The sequence below is a fragment of the Gymnogyps californianus genome, chromosome 1 (genome assembly GCF_018139145.2).
Source record: "Gymnogyps californianus isolate 813 chromosome 1, ASM1813914v2, whole genome shotgun sequence".
Classification (NCBI taxonomy): Eukaryota; Metazoa; Chordata; class Aves; order Accipitriformes; family Cathartidae; genus Gymnogyps; species Gymnogyps californianus.
In genome coordinates, this window is record NC_059471.1 from 124,193,288 (window position 1) to 124,212,898 (window position 19,611).

Consider the following 19,611-nt stretch of genomic DNA (forward strand, 5'->3'; position numbering starts at 1 on the left):
TTATCTCGCATGTTTGTGATTATGTAAAACAGACCTAATATTTAAGTCCCTGTTTGAGATAGTCCTCCTTTAAATAGGGAAATAATTGAATTGTCCTGTATTGTAAAATTTCTTTAGAAGAAAAAAAGTTTCACTCAAGATCAGGTGGTCCGTGGGTGCTTTAAACCAAGCAAATTAATTCTTTGCAAACTTGTTGTATGTACTCTTTGTTGCTCTGCTTTATTTGATCAGTTGCATTGTTTCAATGTCTGGCATTGTTCCCTTTTTCTAGTGTAATATCCATTATGACATATTTCTGTCTGTTAGAACCTACCAATTTTATTTGTTTTATTTCAGTGGAAATTAAGTGCCAACAACAGAGAGCCTTCTACAAAAGGAAAAAGGCAAAAGGACTGCGGCAGATGCAGATCTAATGATGAAGAATCAATTGGGTAAGAAGTCATCTCAAAATTAGTTGTTCTCTGTTTGTATATTCAGAGTTTCATAATCTTTCTTGAAGATGGGTGTCTCTGGTCTCTAGCTAATTATTTGTGTCATGCAGAGGTGGTTTTCAAGCTGTTAGGTAGCCCACCTTCAGACAAGCATGTTTCAGTGATTTAATGGCAACCGTAACTTCCTTGTTTTAACACAAAGCAAGACTGCGACATCAGAATGGGAGTGCAACGCTTACTAGAGGAATTACTGCTTGCTGACCTACTTGGAATCCTGAGAGGTGTTCATTACTCTCTAAGTGTAAATTATTCTAGCCCTAGATATTTTAGATATTTAAGAAGTTTCCCAGATTATCTTTTGCTTGTCATTTCTTGTTCTGTAGTCCACAGTCATTAACCTGGCTTGATCAACTCTTAAAAACAACAAAAAAAAACCCCCAAGCAATATGATGATTAGTAGGGGAAGGCAGTAAAAAACTAGAGGTTTTTCACCTCTGTGTTACAGTCAAGACACCTAAGTAAGTAAACAAGACTGCTGATGTGCCACTTCTTTATGCTCTGTTGCCAAGAGCAAATATCTTGGTTTCTTTGAGATTATGGCAAATTATTTAAAATCATCTTCTGTGAAGCTGTCAGCTAGATAGTTGTTTATCCAAGAAAATTTTGAAGCTGTAAGTGCTGTAGCTGACAAATGAAAATGAACATGTAGAATTAGATTCATTAACAGCAGCTAGGAAGCATAATGACTTCATGATGAAATTAATTATATTTATCTCAATGAAGCAGTTGTTATTCCACAAATCATTCAAATCTAAACAAATAAGAATATGCATTCTCTGCCCCATTTTCTGACTGGAACTTGACTTGACCATAAGTGATTTCTTGTCAGGAGAGGCTGTTAAAAACAAAGTGCACAGGTAATGAAAATGCTTAATGACAGCAGGTGATTTTGACACTGCTGAATTCAGTATTTTTGTGACCTATGAATAGTCATTGTTTAGCCTGGTCTTTATATTCAGAACGCTTCAAACTGTTGCAGGGAAGAGCTGAACTTATAAAAGATTCTGAATTTATTTTTCATACCTCCTCAGAGGCATAGCTGTCAGTTTACGTGTAGTTACCTCAAAATGCTTCTCTCAGTAACTTTAACTGAGGGAGTGGCTCACAGAGTCAACCTAGCAGAATTTAAAAGCTATGTTAATTGCAGTTTCCTGAGTTTTAATTATGCTGTGAAATGGTTGATATCTGATATCAATCTCTAAAGGTCTTTTAGTAAACTTTGAACAGACCTTTCAATGTTGAGGAGCTTTAAAAAAAAAAAGCTACCTTTGGATCTGTTACATATGTTAATTTTGATATGTGAGAGACTTTCAAGTAGCATTTGTAGGTGTTCCATTGTTTTTACCAAAATTCTTACCAGCGCATTAGTGAGAAATGATTTAGACTGTAAAGAGACAGTAAATATTCAGATATTAAACCTGTGCGTTTTTTACTTCCTCAAAAAAAGATGTGTGTCTAGAGACTAGCTGGAGGTTCTGTGTAAAATAAACTTAATCTACTGTCTGCAATAAAACTTGTTCTAAGTATTCCATTTGGGTACCCAGTGTTTCTCAGTAAGTCAAAATCAACACACTGACCTCATTGCATAGTAAGTAGAAAGAGCACACAGATTCTAAAGAAGTGGTGTTTGTTGAACAAAAGTCTGAGAACTGACAAAACTCAAAAGAGGAAAGAGTGAAGTGATATGCTGAGAATCTTTCTAATGCAAAAGTTTCTCTGTTCCTTCTTCCCAATAAGGAGTTTTTCATTTGCATTGAAAAGCAGGAAATAAATCTTAATGACAAACTCCTGTTAGCTCCTGATGTTTTAAAAACAGTCTTTATTGTTAGGAGCTAATCTCAAATATTTAGGGAGACATGTTTCATCTAAAGTGTTGCTTGAGCATTGTTATTGCTACTTAATTCTAGTCAGAAAGGACAAAGTGAATGTATTAGCACAAACCCACCTTCACTTGTGTTTTTAACTGAAGTTCTGGATTACAAAATTTGGTAGTTGATTGCGTCTGTCAGTCCTGCTGTGGTGTGAGACCATGGGGGCTGGAAGGAGCAGCCACAGGTGCTCTCACTTGAACACCGCTGCTCTCACTTGAACACTGCTGCTCATGGCCTTGTGAAAGGTCACTGTCAGGTGATTTGTTCGAGATCCCAGACAGGGCCCTCAGGGCAGGTTAGTTCCCTAGTCCTTCTCATACACTGGAGGTCTCTTACACATTCCCACAATTGTGTCACAAAACAGATTAGGACTGTCATGAAATATGAATAGTTCAATTTATTAGTGTCATTGCAGAAAGTTAGGTATGGTATTTATATAATTGGTCGATTAATGTTTTGTATCACACTTATGAAACTCTTTTATTGTCAAGAAAGCAGATAACACTATTTCAAGGGCAGCTATCACCACCTTGAAATAGAGCTTAGAGGCATCCACTTACTTCAGCTGTATTACTCCTGCATTCTCCTAAGAGGGAAATGGAGGGAAATAAAACAAAAAAAAGAAACAAAATAGAACACTATTGTGAAATGCAAGCTTCTCATCCTGGTCTGTCAAGTTTTCTGTAGGGGGAGGGTGGGAGGAGTACTTAAATAAGATGTGTGTGATTCTTTCAGCTCAGTATTTTAAACATTAATTGAAATACATGTCATGGCTGAATCAAGTACTGACCCCGTAGCAGTCAGGCTTTTGTGGCAATCATTTACGTACTGGTTCCGCTTGTCCTGGCAAGCGCTTTTTGGCAGTAATAACTTCCTGGTCCAGCAAAGCAAGGAGGTTAGTAGGGATGTTCATGATTGCTGTTAAAACATTGACTTCTAATCAGTTGAAAGGTCAGGGCCTTGAAGTAGGAGGAGGACAGACAGAGGCTTTCTTCTCAACAGGGTATAGTCAGTGAATGTGGCAATCGGAGTTTCCCGTTGATGATAGTGCATCACGTTATTCCTTTGGGCTCTGAAAGACCAAGGACCTCCTGAGCTGTGCACATGCTGCAGAAGCTCAGCTAGCTGAAGACACATCAAGTCTATCAGTGGCTTTACTCTGTAAACCCAGGACAGATGTTCAGCTTTTATGGGACCTGACGGGGTGATCCTCGCATGGTATGTGGCATCCCACTGTCAAAATATTTATTTGCCAAAACTTGGATTTACTAGTAGAAGCATGTAGACATGAAGAAGCTGGTGTAGACAATTAATAATAATTTACTCCAAAAGGAGTCAATAGCCTCCAGGTCTCATTTTGATCACTTTCTAATACAAATTTGAACAAATGGGAGCCAGTGGTTACAACACTGGTGTGTACACAAATATGATCATTGAGAAAGGAACTGGATCTAGCAGCTTTGATTATTGGGTGAAATAGAGGTCAAACATTTTCCCAGAAGGGGTACAAACAATTAATAGCTGTTGGTCCTGTGCTTTGTAAGGTAGGATAATCCTTTTTTGCCTGTGAAAAGTGATATAAGAGTTGCCAGGAGCAGCTAACAGCACTTCTCATAATATATTCTTTTTGTCTGTTCCATCTGCTTTGTGGAGGTAGATAAGAGGGGATACAGTAGGTGCCTGCTTTAGAAACAAAAATAATCATCTTTGGTTTTCCTTCACCGAGATGCCTCCAGTCTTACTGTTGTGCAGGTTACTTGCTGGGTCTGCTGGTGGGACTTGCTTTGAATGTATACTTTGCTTGCTTTTTTTCTGCTTGACACTAACTTTTATCTTTTGAAATGTCTTTTGCATGACTTGCTGACTTTATTCTGTGGGCAATTTAACAGGTAATCTAGGGATCTGTGTCCCAACCATCATTTACAGATGTAGAGGCTGGCTTAAGTGTAGATGTTTTTTCTGAATCTGTTTTATGCCCAGTGTTAATGACATCATTTTTCAAGAAATGTCGCCAGATGCCATTCCTCCTTTAGAAAGGGAAGCCATTGAAAGCTCTGATGCCACTGCACAGCTCTGAAGATCAGGTCATAACCAGTTGTCCTATCAAGGTCTTCAGTCAAAAAACTGGTGCCATGTAAGAAGTGATGCCTTAGCCTGGCGCTGACATCTTTAAGAGTAGTCAAATCTATACTGTTTTCTTCCTTGTTTATTGAAGGTTCCTCTTCTTTGCACAGATTTCTAGTGCAAAGCTACTTGCACGTGTGTGTGTGTGCACACTTTAAATTGTGAGATCATTTTTGTAAAGATCCTTGCTTAAAATGTGTAAACCCCACTTAAATCAAGGGAGTGGGAAACATTACACATTCTGTACATAATAACAATCAGTAAACCAAATCATGGAGGGACCTGCAGCCTGTCAAGGTCTAGCCTGATGTGAATGTGAGCAAAGGATGTCAGACCTGAGTTTCCAAGGTGGCCAACAAACTATAGGTAATGAAATCCAGTTTCGCTGGAAATTCTGCTTCTAACTCCTTTACCTCCTGCTGTGGGCTTTCTCTGTCATGATGGTATTGTTAAAGATCCTAAAGGTTGGAATCTTTTCTGCTATCTTTACAAGTCCTGATCATACAATTAAAATAAAGACTCTGTGACCATGTATGTTCCCACTGGACTAATTACCTTGCAAGTTCAGGCTAAATTTAGTAAAAGTTCATTATGATACCTTGTGTTTGACAAATAGAAAGAAAAAACAAATTCTGGCATTTCTACAAGGTGGAACAATGAAAACTGGAATTTAGATCTGTGAAATAGACTGTTGGGCTAGGCATGATTCTAGTCAGGAGAACTGAAGTGTTCCATAGAGGATAACACATTTATGATGTCTCATGGTGCTCTACAGTAATGATTTTAAAACATTTTTAATTTTTTTTAAGGAGAAGCAATTTCTGATTCACATCTTCATATTGCTAGGGCCCACTTCTGCAACTGTTTTGTATTTGGAAGAAGAATGCCATTTAGATACTTCAAGGTTTGATTTGTAATTTCAAGTCCTGTTAGGGGGGAAGTATCTGGCTTAGTCTTTCATTGCTTCATCTCTTCTGGCACCCCAAAAGATGAAATGTCTTTCCACTACAGTTCTTTAGTAACTGGACCTCTAAAGTAGTTTGGGTCTTCCTTATCTTTAAGGAGGAAATTAAAGCACAAGAGTAAATGTCTAGTTTCGTAAGATGAATTTGCACAAGTTACTTGATGGCTTTTACCTTGAAATTGCCTTTAACTGCTTTAGTAGTTGTAACTGTTCTTAACAGTCTAATAGGTTCTTGTGTAGCTGAATTTTGAATTTTTATCACATTTCTTAAATGTATGTATTCTTTATTTCCTTAGATATTGCTTATATATTCCTTATTTCTAATATACCTTGCAGCTGGACAAACAACAAATGATGTATAAGTCTGGTCACTGCAAGCTCTTCTGATGTATTAAACTGTGGTTAATGTATCAACTCTGAACATTTGAGAAGCCAAGAAAAAAGCTAGAACTTCTGACCTAGTGGGTACTTCCGTAGAAAATAAGTCTTTTGCTTCCTATGCTAAATTGAGAACACTTTGCAGGCTTGGTATATGCTCACTAGGCTGCTACAGCTGGGCTCCACCATGTAAGACATTAGTGTTACTAAACTGTCCCTCATGGTCTGTATTTACTTTCTGAGCTTTTCAGTAGTGGAAGCATATCTTTAAATGAAACTCCAATCTCTGGATCCTTGGAGTGTAGAACAAACCTTTTTTAGGTCTACAGTAGTGGAAGCACATACTCAGACTCTGTAATACGTTCTTAAAAACAACAGTTCTTTGCATTGGTAGTCATAGAGTATATACAGGTCTAGGTAAAATAACAAATGTATACCTGCCTTTCCTGACTCTGCCTGAAACATTCTGGAGCACTTCCGTGGTTTAGGTCAGTCTTCTAATGAGACTGTTGTTGTACATATGGCTTCTCATTGCCTTCATAGAGGCACTTCTCTCACTTCAGAATTCCTGGATTGTTTTTCCAACAGCTAATTAGGACCAATCCCTTACATAACACTCTTTCTCCTCTGTCCGGATTCTTGGTATCAGAGTGCCTTAACTTAGGGTTGTATTTTTTAATCTCAGCTTTTTTTTTTTTTTTTTTTTTTTTTTTTTTTTAGGACAAAGCTTCAGTTCTTTACCACTTAGTTTTTCTTTGGGAAACTTCTAAGAGAAGCCCAGAGAGTGGAGTAAACTGCCTTCGCTTGAGCTTAAGTTACTTAGCTTTGAATAGGAGCCATTTAGTTTGTTGTGCATTGTCTAGATAGTGGTCTCCAAGGTGTAGTGTGTGCAAGGCAATCCATTGGAGTGCAGGAAGGAAATATTTTTTTGTACAATTAATAAAAATGAAATAAACATTTATTTTATTGCATCCTTTTTAAAATTTATATTTGTGTGTTTTATAATGTACATCATATTACTACATTAATATATGTATATAAATTATAATTAAACAAACGTGTTGAAGGTATGTGCTCAAAATACTTTTACTGATAGGGGTGCATGATCAAAAAAAGTTTGGAGACCACTGGTCTAGGAAATGCATAGCAAAGCTCTAAGAGAAAGCAGCTCATTGCATACACATTATGGCATTCAGTGATGCAGAGTTCTCATAGGATTGACCAGTGTTCATAGCTTATATGCAGGTTCTCCAAGCTGTGAGTAGGAACCTTAACTGTCTTTTCAGGTTCAATGAGGGGGCATGTGTCTTGTTAACATGGTAAGTAACCAGGGAAAAGAAATCTCAACATGCAGCAGCTACTGAAAGAGCAAAATATAAGGATTATGTGAAACATCTTCCCCAAGTTCAATGTGTTTCACTAGCATGGCAGTTCCAGATCTTTTTTTAGGTTCAAGCATATCTGTTCTTCAGCAGTTTTCATGCCATACCTATATTTGTTTACCACTAGGTACCGTGTAACCATGCTGTTGAGCTGAATGTAGCATGTCAGTGAGACAACTAGAATTTCCTGAAAGTTGCTTGCACAGTTGTTAACCCACTGAGGAACAGCAGCCATTTGCTTAAGAAATGTCACTGTAGCATGCATGTAACAGCTATGCGAATAGTAAAAGCCTTTCTGTAGCTATAAAAGAAGGATTCTTGATCTACAGTGTGAACAACTTAGTTTATGCAAGACATGGAATAGAAAAAGCAATTTTTGCCTCAGTAGTCTTTTAAAACCAACAAATGAGCCTGAACTTCAGTGTGCACTTAGGGCCAGCCCTGGGAAAACAAATCCAATTCTCATTTGTTTGAAAATAAAGTCAATTCTGACAAATCATCTATGATATGCAATGCTTATCAGCTTATAAGGAAACTGTCCAAATTACTGACTGTGCTGCAGAATTAACTCTTTATATGAAGACTTCAGTACCAATCCAGCAGAATCAGCAAGGTATAGATACTTGTTTAAAGAACTTCAATAGGGAGTTTTTACTAACTTTGTAATTCATAATTGTATGTCATTTCTCTAGTGAAACTGAATAGAAATCAGTTGGAGCTTCAAAACTGAGAGATTGTATTAGCTTCTTGATTTTTTTTTTTATTTTTTTTTTTTTGTTCCCTCAGCAAGATCATAATCTAATTTGTGATATGGGAACCAATAATATTCATGGTTCTAAAATAAGATGCCACACTAGGAGTGCTTGTTTTCATATCCTGCAAATGCTCAAGTGTACACTTTCAGAATAGTTTGTAAGGCCATAGTGACACCGTTTCCAATATTTTGCAATAAAAAGATGCACCAAAATTTCCATGCTTCTGCATTTGAAAGTTTCCCTCTTCAGAATCACATATGGATGTGTTAGTAATTGATGCCAGAAGAAGAACCCTTGAAGGGCTGTCCTGATCAACAGATGCATTTGTTCTCCAAAGAGAACTGCTTTATAAATTGTCAGAGAAGTGAACTTAATTCTACTGAAGATATATGGTATGATGCAGAGACAGTACACTCATAGAAAAGCTTTGTTGAATTCATGTGACTTAAGTTCTCAGCACCCTAGTATTAATTTATTATTATATGTATGGCAGGCAACCCAAAGTTATCTTGACGAATGTCCTGAGGACGAAAATAGGAAGAAAATATACACAGGCGCAACCTAAAACTGGTGTTAATTTTTCTGACGCTGGCAAGCTGCAGTCAGATCAACCACCCTCATCATCTGCTGCCAGCCTAAAGATATGGCAAATTTTAAACCCTAGTCTCCAAAGCCTTTTTCTGTCTAAAAGGTACGTTGTCTTCGCCTTGTGTCACTAAAAAAAAATAATTTTCCTTGCAGTTGTTTTTCATGAGAAAGTAATCTTTGTTGTACCACAGCTGTCTTGTTCATGAACTATATTCTCATTTTCATGTCATCTGACTTGATTGAATTCCCTTGTACCTGGTTCCTTTTGATAATCATTGAGAGAGATGGTGCCAGGCACTCTGTAGTGGGTTTTCTGATCAGATGGCTTCTAGATGGTCCTGTACTGACAAGACCAATTAATTCTGATTCCGCCATTGGACTCTCAAAATGTTTGAGTTTTTTTATTCTTGTGAAAAGAATACACTTGCATTTAATTGCCCTCTTTTCTCAGAGAAGGTATCAAGGTGTATTTTCACTGTTACCGTTTCAGACTACTCATGAAAATAGGAGAACTGGCATAAAGGGTCAGAAGAAAAGCATATCAAGTCCAGTATCTTCCTCCCCCGCCCCAAACAGTGGTCAATTGCAGATACCCAGGGAAAAGTATGGCTAGAGTGAATGCTTTTTTCACCGAGTTTTCTCTCTGAGCTCCTGATGGTAAACAGTTTAGGGACTTCCTTTATTGGAGGTTACATCCAGACTACAGTATCCTTCTATATTAGACTTTTCCTCTCAATCATATCCTCATTGCTTATCACCTGTGTGCCTCTGCAACATCTTGTCTGTAAGGTAGTCTCCTGATTAAAAGCAAATTTACATCTCGGTGCAAGAGGAGATCTGAGTGCTCCCCAGACATCACGCGGTTTGTGCTGGAGTGTGCTTTGTGGATGAATAACACGCAACAGGAGAATTACGCAGTTGATACCCAGAAGACAGTGTTGTTCATAACAGATTCAAAAAAGGCTGTGACGTTACATCCTAATCCAAAATAAATTGCAATGGAAGTGGTAGAATTTAAATCCCAGTTTGAGAAACTTAAGTGTGTAAATCAAGGGCCATACAACAAGCTGGCTGCAGTGGCATTGTATGAAATAAGTTGTGCTGCTCTTACACGTGTGTGCTCAAGTGGGCAGTTGCATCTTCATATTTCTGGTTAGCTTATTTTTGATGCTTGTCTCTTCTAACACTTGCGGATGTTTTTCTGAGCCTTACTGTTGCTATTTTGTAGACTGCCACCTGGAAGTTGAGGAGGGGAACAAAATCTAATGCTACCTTTTTGTGTATGTGCTGCTTTTCTACCTGTTGACTAAGTGCTTGAAAAAATTCAGTCTATTTTACTGGAAGCTTCTTGTTCACAGGAAAATCAAGATTGTTTGCTCAATAGTTCTGAGAAATGCGTACAGATATTGCATGAAAGCTATTTAGAGATAAATATTTACCAGTTTTTAAACAATACTTAGATGATGTGTTAGAGGCAATGCAGTGTGAATTGTGTCTGGCTAAGGTGAAATTATATAGCTAGTGTTTCTTACCCTGGTCTCTTGTTTATTTTTGTTTTGTCTGCTTACCTTGGATTTTAAGTTCCTTATTGGGATTTTGTTTTGTCTCTTAAGGGACTGAAAGTAATGATTTTGATGATTATCAAGCCTCTAAGATACATGAATTTAACAAGAAGTTTCTTTCTCTAGATTTCAGTGCAGTATTTATGATTTACTGTTATATGTATGGCAGGCAACCCAAAGTTATCTTGACGAATGTCCTGAGGACGAAAATTGGAAGAAAATACATAGACAGCCACGTAAAAATTGATGCAAATTTATCTGATGCTGACAAATTACAGTCGGGTCAACTACCCTCATCATCTGTTGCCAGCCTACAGACATGTCAAATATTAAGTTCTCCTCATGAAAGTTCTTTTCTGTCTGAAAGGTATGTTACTCACTGCTGATTTTGCCAGTCTTCCTGAAATGACATAACTTCACAATGGAAAAGAATTTCCCTGAAACAATTTCTGCTACACTCTTGTCTTGAAGCAGGAGATCAGTTTCCTGAGTGCAAACTAACATGCTGCTCCAATGAGCCGTTTTAACATTGCATTCATTCTGATTTGCTGTACCTGATTTTAATAGGCTACTTTTCTTTCACAGAAGGAATTTCCATTCGCAATAGATCCGTGTTTTGATTTGTAGAAGATGGCCAAGTAATTCAAACACATTTAAGTTGATTTTGTGTCCAGAACCAAAATCTTGCTTTCCTGTTGCTGTTAATGTGTTCTAGCATGATTTCAAGTAACTTCTTTTGCAAAATTTCTCCAAATTCCTCTCTGTGATAGTTCATTTCTTTTCACATTAATCCACCAGTGGTCTCAATCCCAACAGAGTGCCATTGTTTAAGGGCTCTATGTGTGTCCTCTCATTGTGTAACATCTTTTCCTCTTTTCTTCCTGCATTTAGGTTGACTGAGCATCACAGTAACACTTGACATATAAAACTAGCAGAAGTCAGATATTAGAATTATACGATGTTTGTTTTGGTCTAAGATGGCAGTTGAATTCAGAGTAAGCTGTTTCCTCTTGTCTTTTATGGCCGCCTCTTTGCTCAACAGCAAAGTATCCACAGGAACAAATAGCAGGAAATTTGGGGGAAGAAAATAGAAAGAGGAAGGAAGAGAAGAATGATTTGTGAGGGCAGGAATAATCAACGGTTCCCAGGTTAAAGAAATCTTTAAAATTCTTGAGAAAAGTAAGTCGTATTCCTCATTCTGATACATGACCATCTTGGAGAACCTAAATTAGTAAGAATTCCTTTCTCTTTTTCTGTTGGGATCCCCATTGCTGCTTAAGTTAATCTGACAAAGTTGCAATTTAATTTGCAGTTTAATTGGTGGATTTTGCATTGCTTGTTCATTGCAACCCAGTGTGAAATGCATTTGTTTAAGTCACCACTGACCTATCAGTATAACTCATGAATTTGAGGTAGGTTTTAAATGTGAAGAAACTTAGGGTTTTAAAGTGTGTTTCCTACTTGTTTCTCATGGCTGTTGAGAACACTTTAGTATATGCTGCCATAGCTTCTTAGGTTATGCATGTATCTGTTAAGAGGTGCATTTTAAACTGAGTTATCAGCAAAGATTGAAAGTGAAAATAAAATGTGCAGAATTTGTGTACAGAATCAGTATGTTTAGGGAAGTCTATTAGCTGAAACATTCCTATTGAAATGTTTCCTATTGTTGAAATGCCTGAATTGTGATGTTGGTGTAGAACAAATGCTAAAGAACACCTAATGGTTTTGTATGGTCTTTTTAAGGCAGTCAAATCTATATAGCTGTTATGCATAGAGATATTTAAGTTGAGAGAGAGATGTGGGTTCCAAAATCAAGTTTTCTGTAGTGAGGTTATTCCAGAACTAGAGCTGCCTGATCTCTGGAAGACTCTGTCTTGTTCAATATACAGAATGAATAATAGCGCTTACCGAACACTTTTTCTGTATGTGGTCCAATTCATGATTCTTTGTGAATGGAAAGATAACCAGTAATTTCTTCACGGTGCTTATATACTGTTCATCACTGTAGTACCAGAGCACTCTGGAAATCTTTATTTGTCTTTACAGTATTCCCAAAGAGCAACGATACTCTAATCTACACATACGGCACTGAAGAACAGGCATCTGTTCAGAAAGTGTCCAACAGTTTTGGCTATCTAGTTAGAGATGTCAAGAATGTTCTTTCCCATGGTCGGTCATGTTCTTTACGAATCCAGGCTCAGCTGTCGGTGATTTCAGTCATTGTGATGATTGCTTAGCTCTTTGTAAATTGGAGACTGCAACATTCTGAGTTAGACACATTATAAAACAATGAACACAAAATCCCTTTGGATTAAGTGAGGTGACAAAAGGAGGAATGGAACAGATTTTCCAGAGCAGCATTAAATTGCTTTATCTATGAAATTGTCTTTATTTTCTTTCTTATTTTCCAACTCTCACAGAAAATGAAGCAAAGGTCATGAAGGTTAGTTTCTTTTATCTTGTAACCCTGATAAATTTTCAGAAGTCTTGCATACTGAATGTAATTAAGTTCGTGTGAGAAAATACCACATGAACATATAACTGTTATCCTAATGCATACACTAGAAACCAAAATACAGTTATGTAGGCTTTTGTCAGCTGTAACTAGCCTCCAGAGAAATTGAGAGTATGTTTACAAGATCAGACCTCAAATGTGAGGATGTCATACTGTTTAGTCTATCAGTACCTCCTGAATGCATTCTTATTTATAAAAAAGCTAATAAAATTTAAAAAACCCCAACTGATTACTTTCTTGCATGTCCTTCTTTTTAGAATGAAACTACAAATGCAACTGAACACCTGTAGGTTTCCTAGTTTCTCGTACTGTAATCCTTTTCTGTTTCTTCCTCATTCGTGTGCTGTCCCCCCCACCTCCTTCTAAGTTAGTGTTTCAGGCCCTTTTGAACAGGAATTTCTATTTCAAATCTTTTCTCGTTGCAGGAACTTACTCAGTGGATTCTATTAGCAGTTCTAAATCTAAGTTAAAAATATACTACATTGCCTCATTCCCACCGCATTCATGCCAAAGGCAAGGATACACTCAACTGACTGTTGTTCTCTCTTTTTTTTCCTTGTTATATGTTTTTGTTGCAGTCATGCTTTACACCAAAATAATATTTCAGTGTCTGATGTCAAGTATGTTAGATTTTCATACTTTGCGCCTTTTAGAAGCATCCATTTCATTAATAATGTTAGAGTATCTGTATATTTCCACAACGGGAACTGAATTAGTTTGTGTTTCATTTGCCAAGCTCCACATGCTTACAAGAAAGGCAGAAGTTTGTGGTCTAACCAGCTCTTGTTTCTGTTGGAATTTTCATTCAGTATTCTTTCAAAATTAAAGATAAGTCATAGTTAATGTTCTTTACAGGTCTGAGCATTGCCTGAGAAAGACAGATGATGATCTGTGTAAATTGACCAAGGCTTCTAAGGAACCAGAAAAAAATAATGTCTTCACTTTTAGAAGACGGGACCTGCAGAAGAAAGGTTTGTAGTGAGCAATAATCTGGCATTTAAATTTGGAGAGTGTTGGGAAATTTTCTTTTTTTAGTCTAGTATTATGAGGAGAGCACAGAAATAAAATAGGGATTGCACTGAGTGTATGTGTTTCCTCAAAATGCATTTTTTTACAGATATGGTAAAATATATCAAATAGCTGTTTTTAAATAGGAATAAAGCTATGGTGAATCAGTTCTGTGGAAGAAAAAGGAAACTGAGGGAAGCCTCACTGCACCATTATAATCCTGATTTTATAAAAAGTTTTTTATACTCAAGAATGTAATACATTAAGAATGCTCAAATGGTTTGTGAACCCTGCTAAAATGTTTATGCTGTATGACAATATTTGTATTTACTGCTGAAAAATGATGAGCTCTATGCTGAGTCTCCAGGGAGAACGTACTCTCTTTTTAATACCGGTTAATAATATTTGCAGATTAGAACAGGAAATGGAGCATATTGCATCCAGCAGAAGATGAAAGAAAGACTGTGGAGTATGGAGTGCTAATTCTTACTTGGAAGGGAGCTATCAATTTGGTTATACCCTTATCTTAACTAATCGTGCAATAATAATCTTTCCTTTATTATTTTAGGGAATATATTTTGGCAGCCACACACAATTAAAAAAGGAAAGAACTATCGTGGAAGGTGTCTGCTTCCATGCATTTTATTTAAGACATAACAGATATGGAGAAATAGAAAGGTTTTTAAGGATAACCCATTAAACCACTTTTTTTTGCTGACACAGAAAACAAGAACTATGATGAACTGGAAAAGAGGAGCAGAAACATGAACAGCACCACTCTTAGTCAGAAGGAAACGGGCTCTTTTGATTCTGAGAAAAGGAAAAGAAGATCTAGTGGCCATATTGCTGATGACTGTAATGCACACATTCCAGAAAAATCACTTCTACTGTCTGTAAGTTGCACTTAATGTATGTGTTTGTGTACACACATGCACACACACTTAAGTAGCAGCAGTAGCAACATCCAGAATAAAAGAATTATAAGCAGGGTATCTAGGGATACTGTTACACCTGTTGAGGGAAAGTAGTTCAGTGGTGCATCAAGAAGAGTGAGTATGTGTACTGCTGTCCACAACATCAGATTATGCTTGTTGTAGCAGAAAAGTTGAGAGGTGAATGACAGTATTTCCTTCAGACAGGAGCATGAAGTAGAACAATTTTGGAAATCAAGCATCTAGCTACTTAAGTAAAGCTTCTTTCACAGATGGTATAGAACTAATTAGGGACTTCGATACAAAAATTACAAAGTATACCTGAGGTTATTCAAGTCTTGCAGATGTCATCTTTCTCCCTCCTCCTCAGTCTATCATAGAGATAAGTTTTATTCTTATCTGTCATTAAGATTTGGAAAAAGAAAAAAGACTGAGTCAGTCAAGTACAAACTGTGATTTACATTCAAGCATTTGAATACAAAAAAGGCATCTCTGTAACTTTTTGATTAAAACCCCACGGAAGTAGGTAGTTGCTGAGTCCTGTTCACCCAGTTGACCAAGCCACACATTTGCAAAGTAATAAACATCACTGGTGCTTGGTCTTTCACTGTCAGACAGTGAGAGAACTGCTAAAAAATCAGAAGCAGTTTCTTGTTCAGTTTGAATGGGGGTCATAGGAGACTTTTAAAAGGTTGTCCCTCATGCGTTTATGTAATAACCTTTGGAATACGAGGAGGGAGAAGTTACCCTAACTTGAGCTCTAAATGCAGCTGCATTAAGCTATAATTATTTTGTCTAGCATATAGCTAAGTCTCAGTGGTCACTGATCTGAACCATCATAGAAATGTCAAGAAATAAACATATATCCTGTCTCTGATTCCTGTTTTCTAGAAAGAGCAAAGATTGAGTTCAACTCGGTCACCTGGCCACACAACACCCTGTGAGGATGGACAAGGTCGCAGATCTAATACAATTCTGGTGCGAGATTGTATTCCCCAGGCATTAGAGAGAGACTATAAAGACACTTCCACCCACAGCCACTTAAGGCCTGCTGACAGGTGCACAGAGGAGCCTGGCTCAGAGTCTCCTCCCAGAAATTTGTCAGAGAAACAGCTTTCTGCCACCAGTGAGGACATGATTTCACCACGAGTTAGTACCATCAGGAAATTAAAGATGGACACATCACAGTACCTGAGCAAGCTGCGGAACAGAATCTGCAGGGGTAATCGGCAACTTGTTTCAGTTGACCCAAGTATGTACTATACCTGTGCTGCTGACAATTACTATTGGTATGTTTAGGTACTAGGAGAACTCATGCATGACTGACTGGTTGAAACATACGGAACAAAAGATTGAAGACAGAGATCATGTTGTTTGTAATACATTGTGCAGGTTAGAGAACAATGCCTAGTGCCAGTGTCCTCTACTGGAGTGTAGAGGTTCCTGTACTTGAGAAACAGGATAGACAGTAGGATTTTCAAATTCCAATCCTTATTTTGCAGCTGATTTTGTGACTATAGAAAATCAAGCATGTACTTTTTAATGATGCTTAAACTGAGAAAAAATATTCTCTCTTCTTTGAAGCAGCTATGTTGTGGCCTGTTTATTTTAATAGTCAAATAATTTTGAGGATCTTGGGTAATAAGCGTTAATAAAGATACGAAGCAGTACTTGTTGCATACACTTTCATGCATGCAGACCTTGACTGGTTTGGGCAATGTACTTTGATATTACATAGTGCAAGAGAGAATTCTTTGCTCCTCTGAAATCCACAATGAATGAAATATTCTCAAGTCTGCATCTGGTAGTATATGTATACTTCTTTTTTCCTCTTTAGTTGTCCTTTCCAGTGATGATGAAGATGGACCTTCTGAACAAAAATGCACAGAGCTGCTGCAGGATAATATCACTGACAATAAAGAAGCAGACCAACAGTCTGACTTCTGTTTCTCAGCAAAGCAATTGGAAGACAAGATGGAAAGTCACACAGAGCAGGTAGTCCAGTTTTTGGCCTATGTACTGTTATGCCAACCCTTTAATTTATTTCTCCAATGTTTATTTTTTCTTGCATGTTGGAACAAAAGTGAAAAGCTTAGAGCAGATATGATTAGTCCCAGCAACAAGCAGTAGCTGCAGTAATTTATTTCACAGATAGAATTCTGGACAGTCTTCAGAGAAGATCTCTGGCTCTGAAGCTTGAGTGTTTTTGCAACATACAATGTATTTCATATTTTGAAAATAAACATTTGGAAATGTTTAATATTACAAAACAGGAAGGATCAGATAGTAACCTGAGCTAGAGGTAGAGATGATGAAGATATGTCTGTGAAAAGTTTTTTTCACACAATGTTTTATATTGATCGTAGTTCAAGTCAGTAGTTTCTTCTTGTCATCCAGTCCTCTGTTGTAATTCAGCGCATGGAGAAGTTCAAGGATCTTTTGTTGACAGCAGACAGAGACAGGGTAAAGTTCCCTTTCCTGTGTGGCTAGCAGTAGAATTTGAATCTAAAACTAACCATAAAGGTTGTTGCCCCATTTTGGACTTGATTAGCCTTGTGCTGCTTGCTTTGACCTGGATTTGGGCTGTCTCTGTAATCCTGAAACAAGTCAGACAAGCCATTGCTGCCTCTTCTCACAGGTGCATCATTTTGATCATAAGCATTGAATTGGATCCTGTACCTGTGATAGCAAAAGAGGGCTGTTTTTGTTGCTCTGTTGTTGGAGTTTTTACTTGGCTCTGGATTAGTAAAGAGCAGAGGTTATGTCTTGGCGATGGGAACTTTAGAGGTGGAACAAGATACTGTTAGGCCCTTAAGGATGTTGTCAGTAATGATTGTAATAACATTTACAGCTTTTTAATATGGAATTTTTATATGGAAGTTGGCTTTGGGAGTAAATTCTTACAAGCATGAAGAGAAAATTCCTAAGGTTACAGGAGGGAAGTATCTCATTTAAAGCCCTGTAGTAAATACACTTTTTTTCCAGTTTTTAACAGAGTCAATTGAAGATAAATGTCCTATCAGCTTACCTCCTGGAAGCACACCTAGAAAACGGATGAACCCAGCATTGGATGTTGAATTTGATAGTCTATACATTGGGAAATTTAAATGGTTATCAACAGGTCCTGCTAGGGTAAGTTGTTCTATTATGGTGATATTTAGAGAATTTTTAAAAATTAAAATTCTGATTAAGCAAAGCTAGTGGTACTTCATGTGGAAGCACTGAGTTTTGATTATTGTTGCATCAAATTGCTTTGGCTAAATGATGAGGTGTATAGTCCATTACCTTGTATGTTTGGATTGCTGTCAGTAGAAAAGCTAACTGGGATTTTCTGTGGCCCCAGTTTTCAGAGGTAAAGGTTCTGTATAAATGCTGTACTGGAACAGAAATCATACTGAGGAAGCTTTTCATTAATTCTAATGGAAAATAATGGCCATGTTAGAGCTAATGTCACTTGAAATAAACACCAATTACTTTTCTCAGAAATAGTACAGAAATTAGAATAAAGTAATCCATAGTGACCAGAGTTCAGATATGTACTTTGCGCTAATCTTACCTTTTAAACAGAAAATCGCTTGTTTTGTAGCTTTAAAGAGCATAAAAACAGTACTAAAAGCATTAGCACACAGGCAACATGCTACTCGCAGGGTGTAGAAATACAAGTGAAGGTGTACTTCAAATGGAGTACCAGCTGCAAGACTTTCAACAGTTCTTTGACCAGGCTCATTGTAATATTGCAATTGAAAAAGCAATGTTTGAACATGGATTATCTTTTTTTGCTTACAGTAAGACATTTTGAAATCTTGAATTGTAATAATAATTTCAGCTTTTCACAAAACAGCAGTTTTGTGCAACAGTTCTCATGCAGTAATGAAAACATTTCATGGAAATTTCCTAAATTAGTATACCAAAATTGTTTGAGGGATGAGTTGAAATATTTTTAGAATCAATGTTTTTAGGTGGAAAGTGAAAATTTTCCTTGGAAAAAAACAACTTTGTGCTTACTGTGGTAACTTAAGAGAAGCCTCTTCTCTCAATGTATATGACAACCTTCTGTCAAAGTGACAATAAAGCATTCTTTATTTAGCCAAGTCTTTTTAACATAGCAGCAGTGTAAGTGGAAACTTTAAAGGCCTTTTAATTCAAAGGTTAATGTAAATAGCAAAGTAACAGCCCGGTGTTGGACCGTTTATATAGTGTTGTTAATTCAAATAGTGCAGCTGACAGTCCTTATCATGGAGTGTTTAAGCTCCTTTTGTCCCAAGTGTTCATAATTTTTTTTCTTCTTAAGGAGCCTGTAGGCAGCTCCGCAACTTTCTGCTTATTTCTCAGTGCTTAGCACTTCTGGAAGTCACTTTGCTGTCATTTAGATTCTGCAGTATGTATTTAGGAGTGTTGTTTTAGGTGAAATAGGCAATATTAAGTCTCAAACTAGGCATATTGGACTTGGTAGTGTTAGATTAACAGTTGGACTCGATGATCTTAAGGGTCTTTTCCAACCTAAATGATTCTATGATATTATTTTCAGTTTATTTGGCTATAAGCAAAAAAAGATGTGCAGATAATTAAAAATTCTTACTTTGTTTTAATCAATTTGTAAAAAGCAAACTAAGTTACATTTTTTTAATCTTATTTCAGTTTACAACCAAGTATATTACGATCCCATTTCAGGGTAAGAGAATTTTTTTCTTCAGCCTTCTCTTAACTATATCTTTAAAGTATTGCATTAAAATACTCAGTATATATTTCTATTATGAATAATTTATAATCGTATTTGTTTTCACAGAGATATTAAATAATTTTTTAAATTTCCATTTTTCAATAAATAAAAGTATCGGTGTCTGTAGTGTAAGCATTAATAACTTAGCAGCTTCTTACACTTTTAAGGTGAACTTGTAGTTTTAATGGCTTTGCCTCCAGCATTCCTGCGTATATTAAGTGTTGAACTATAGTAAATATGACTACGTATGTTTTTGAGGTGAAACATTAATCTTTTCAGATTAGGGTTTTAGACTCTTAAGTTTATTAAACAAAAATGTAT

General features: G+C 36.8%; 1 protein-coding gene across 3 annotated transcripts in view; it reads left to right on the plus strand.

Annotated features, from left to right (window-relative positions):
- Positions 1 to 19,611, plus strand: part of SENP7 (SUMO specific peptidase 7) — a 45,463-nt gene that overhangs the window by 4,721 nt on the left and 21,131 nt on the right. For 2 of the 3 annotated variants that reach the window (XM_050900392.1, XM_050900401.1), the window contains 8 exons: positions 337 to 431; positions 10,285 to 10,482; positions 13,486 to 13,601; positions 14,362 to 14,531; positions 15,462 to 15,822; positions 16,408 to 16,565; positions 17,556 to 17,702; positions 19,209 to 19,242. In XM_050900392.1, the coding sequence (XP_050756349.1) occupies positions 337 to 431; positions 10,285 to 10,482; positions 13,486 to 13,601; positions 14,362 to 14,531; positions 15,462 to 15,822; positions 16,408 to 16,565; positions 17,556 to 17,702; positions 19,209 to 19,242 (1,279 nt within the window). The remainder of the gene's footprint in view (positions 1 to 336; positions 432 to 10,284; positions 10,483 to 13,485; positions 13,602 to 14,361; positions 14,532 to 15,461; positions 15,823 to 16,407; positions 16,566 to 17,555; positions 17,703 to 19,208; positions 19,243 to 19,611) is intronic. The other variant, XM_050900409.1, reaches the window with a different exon arrangement.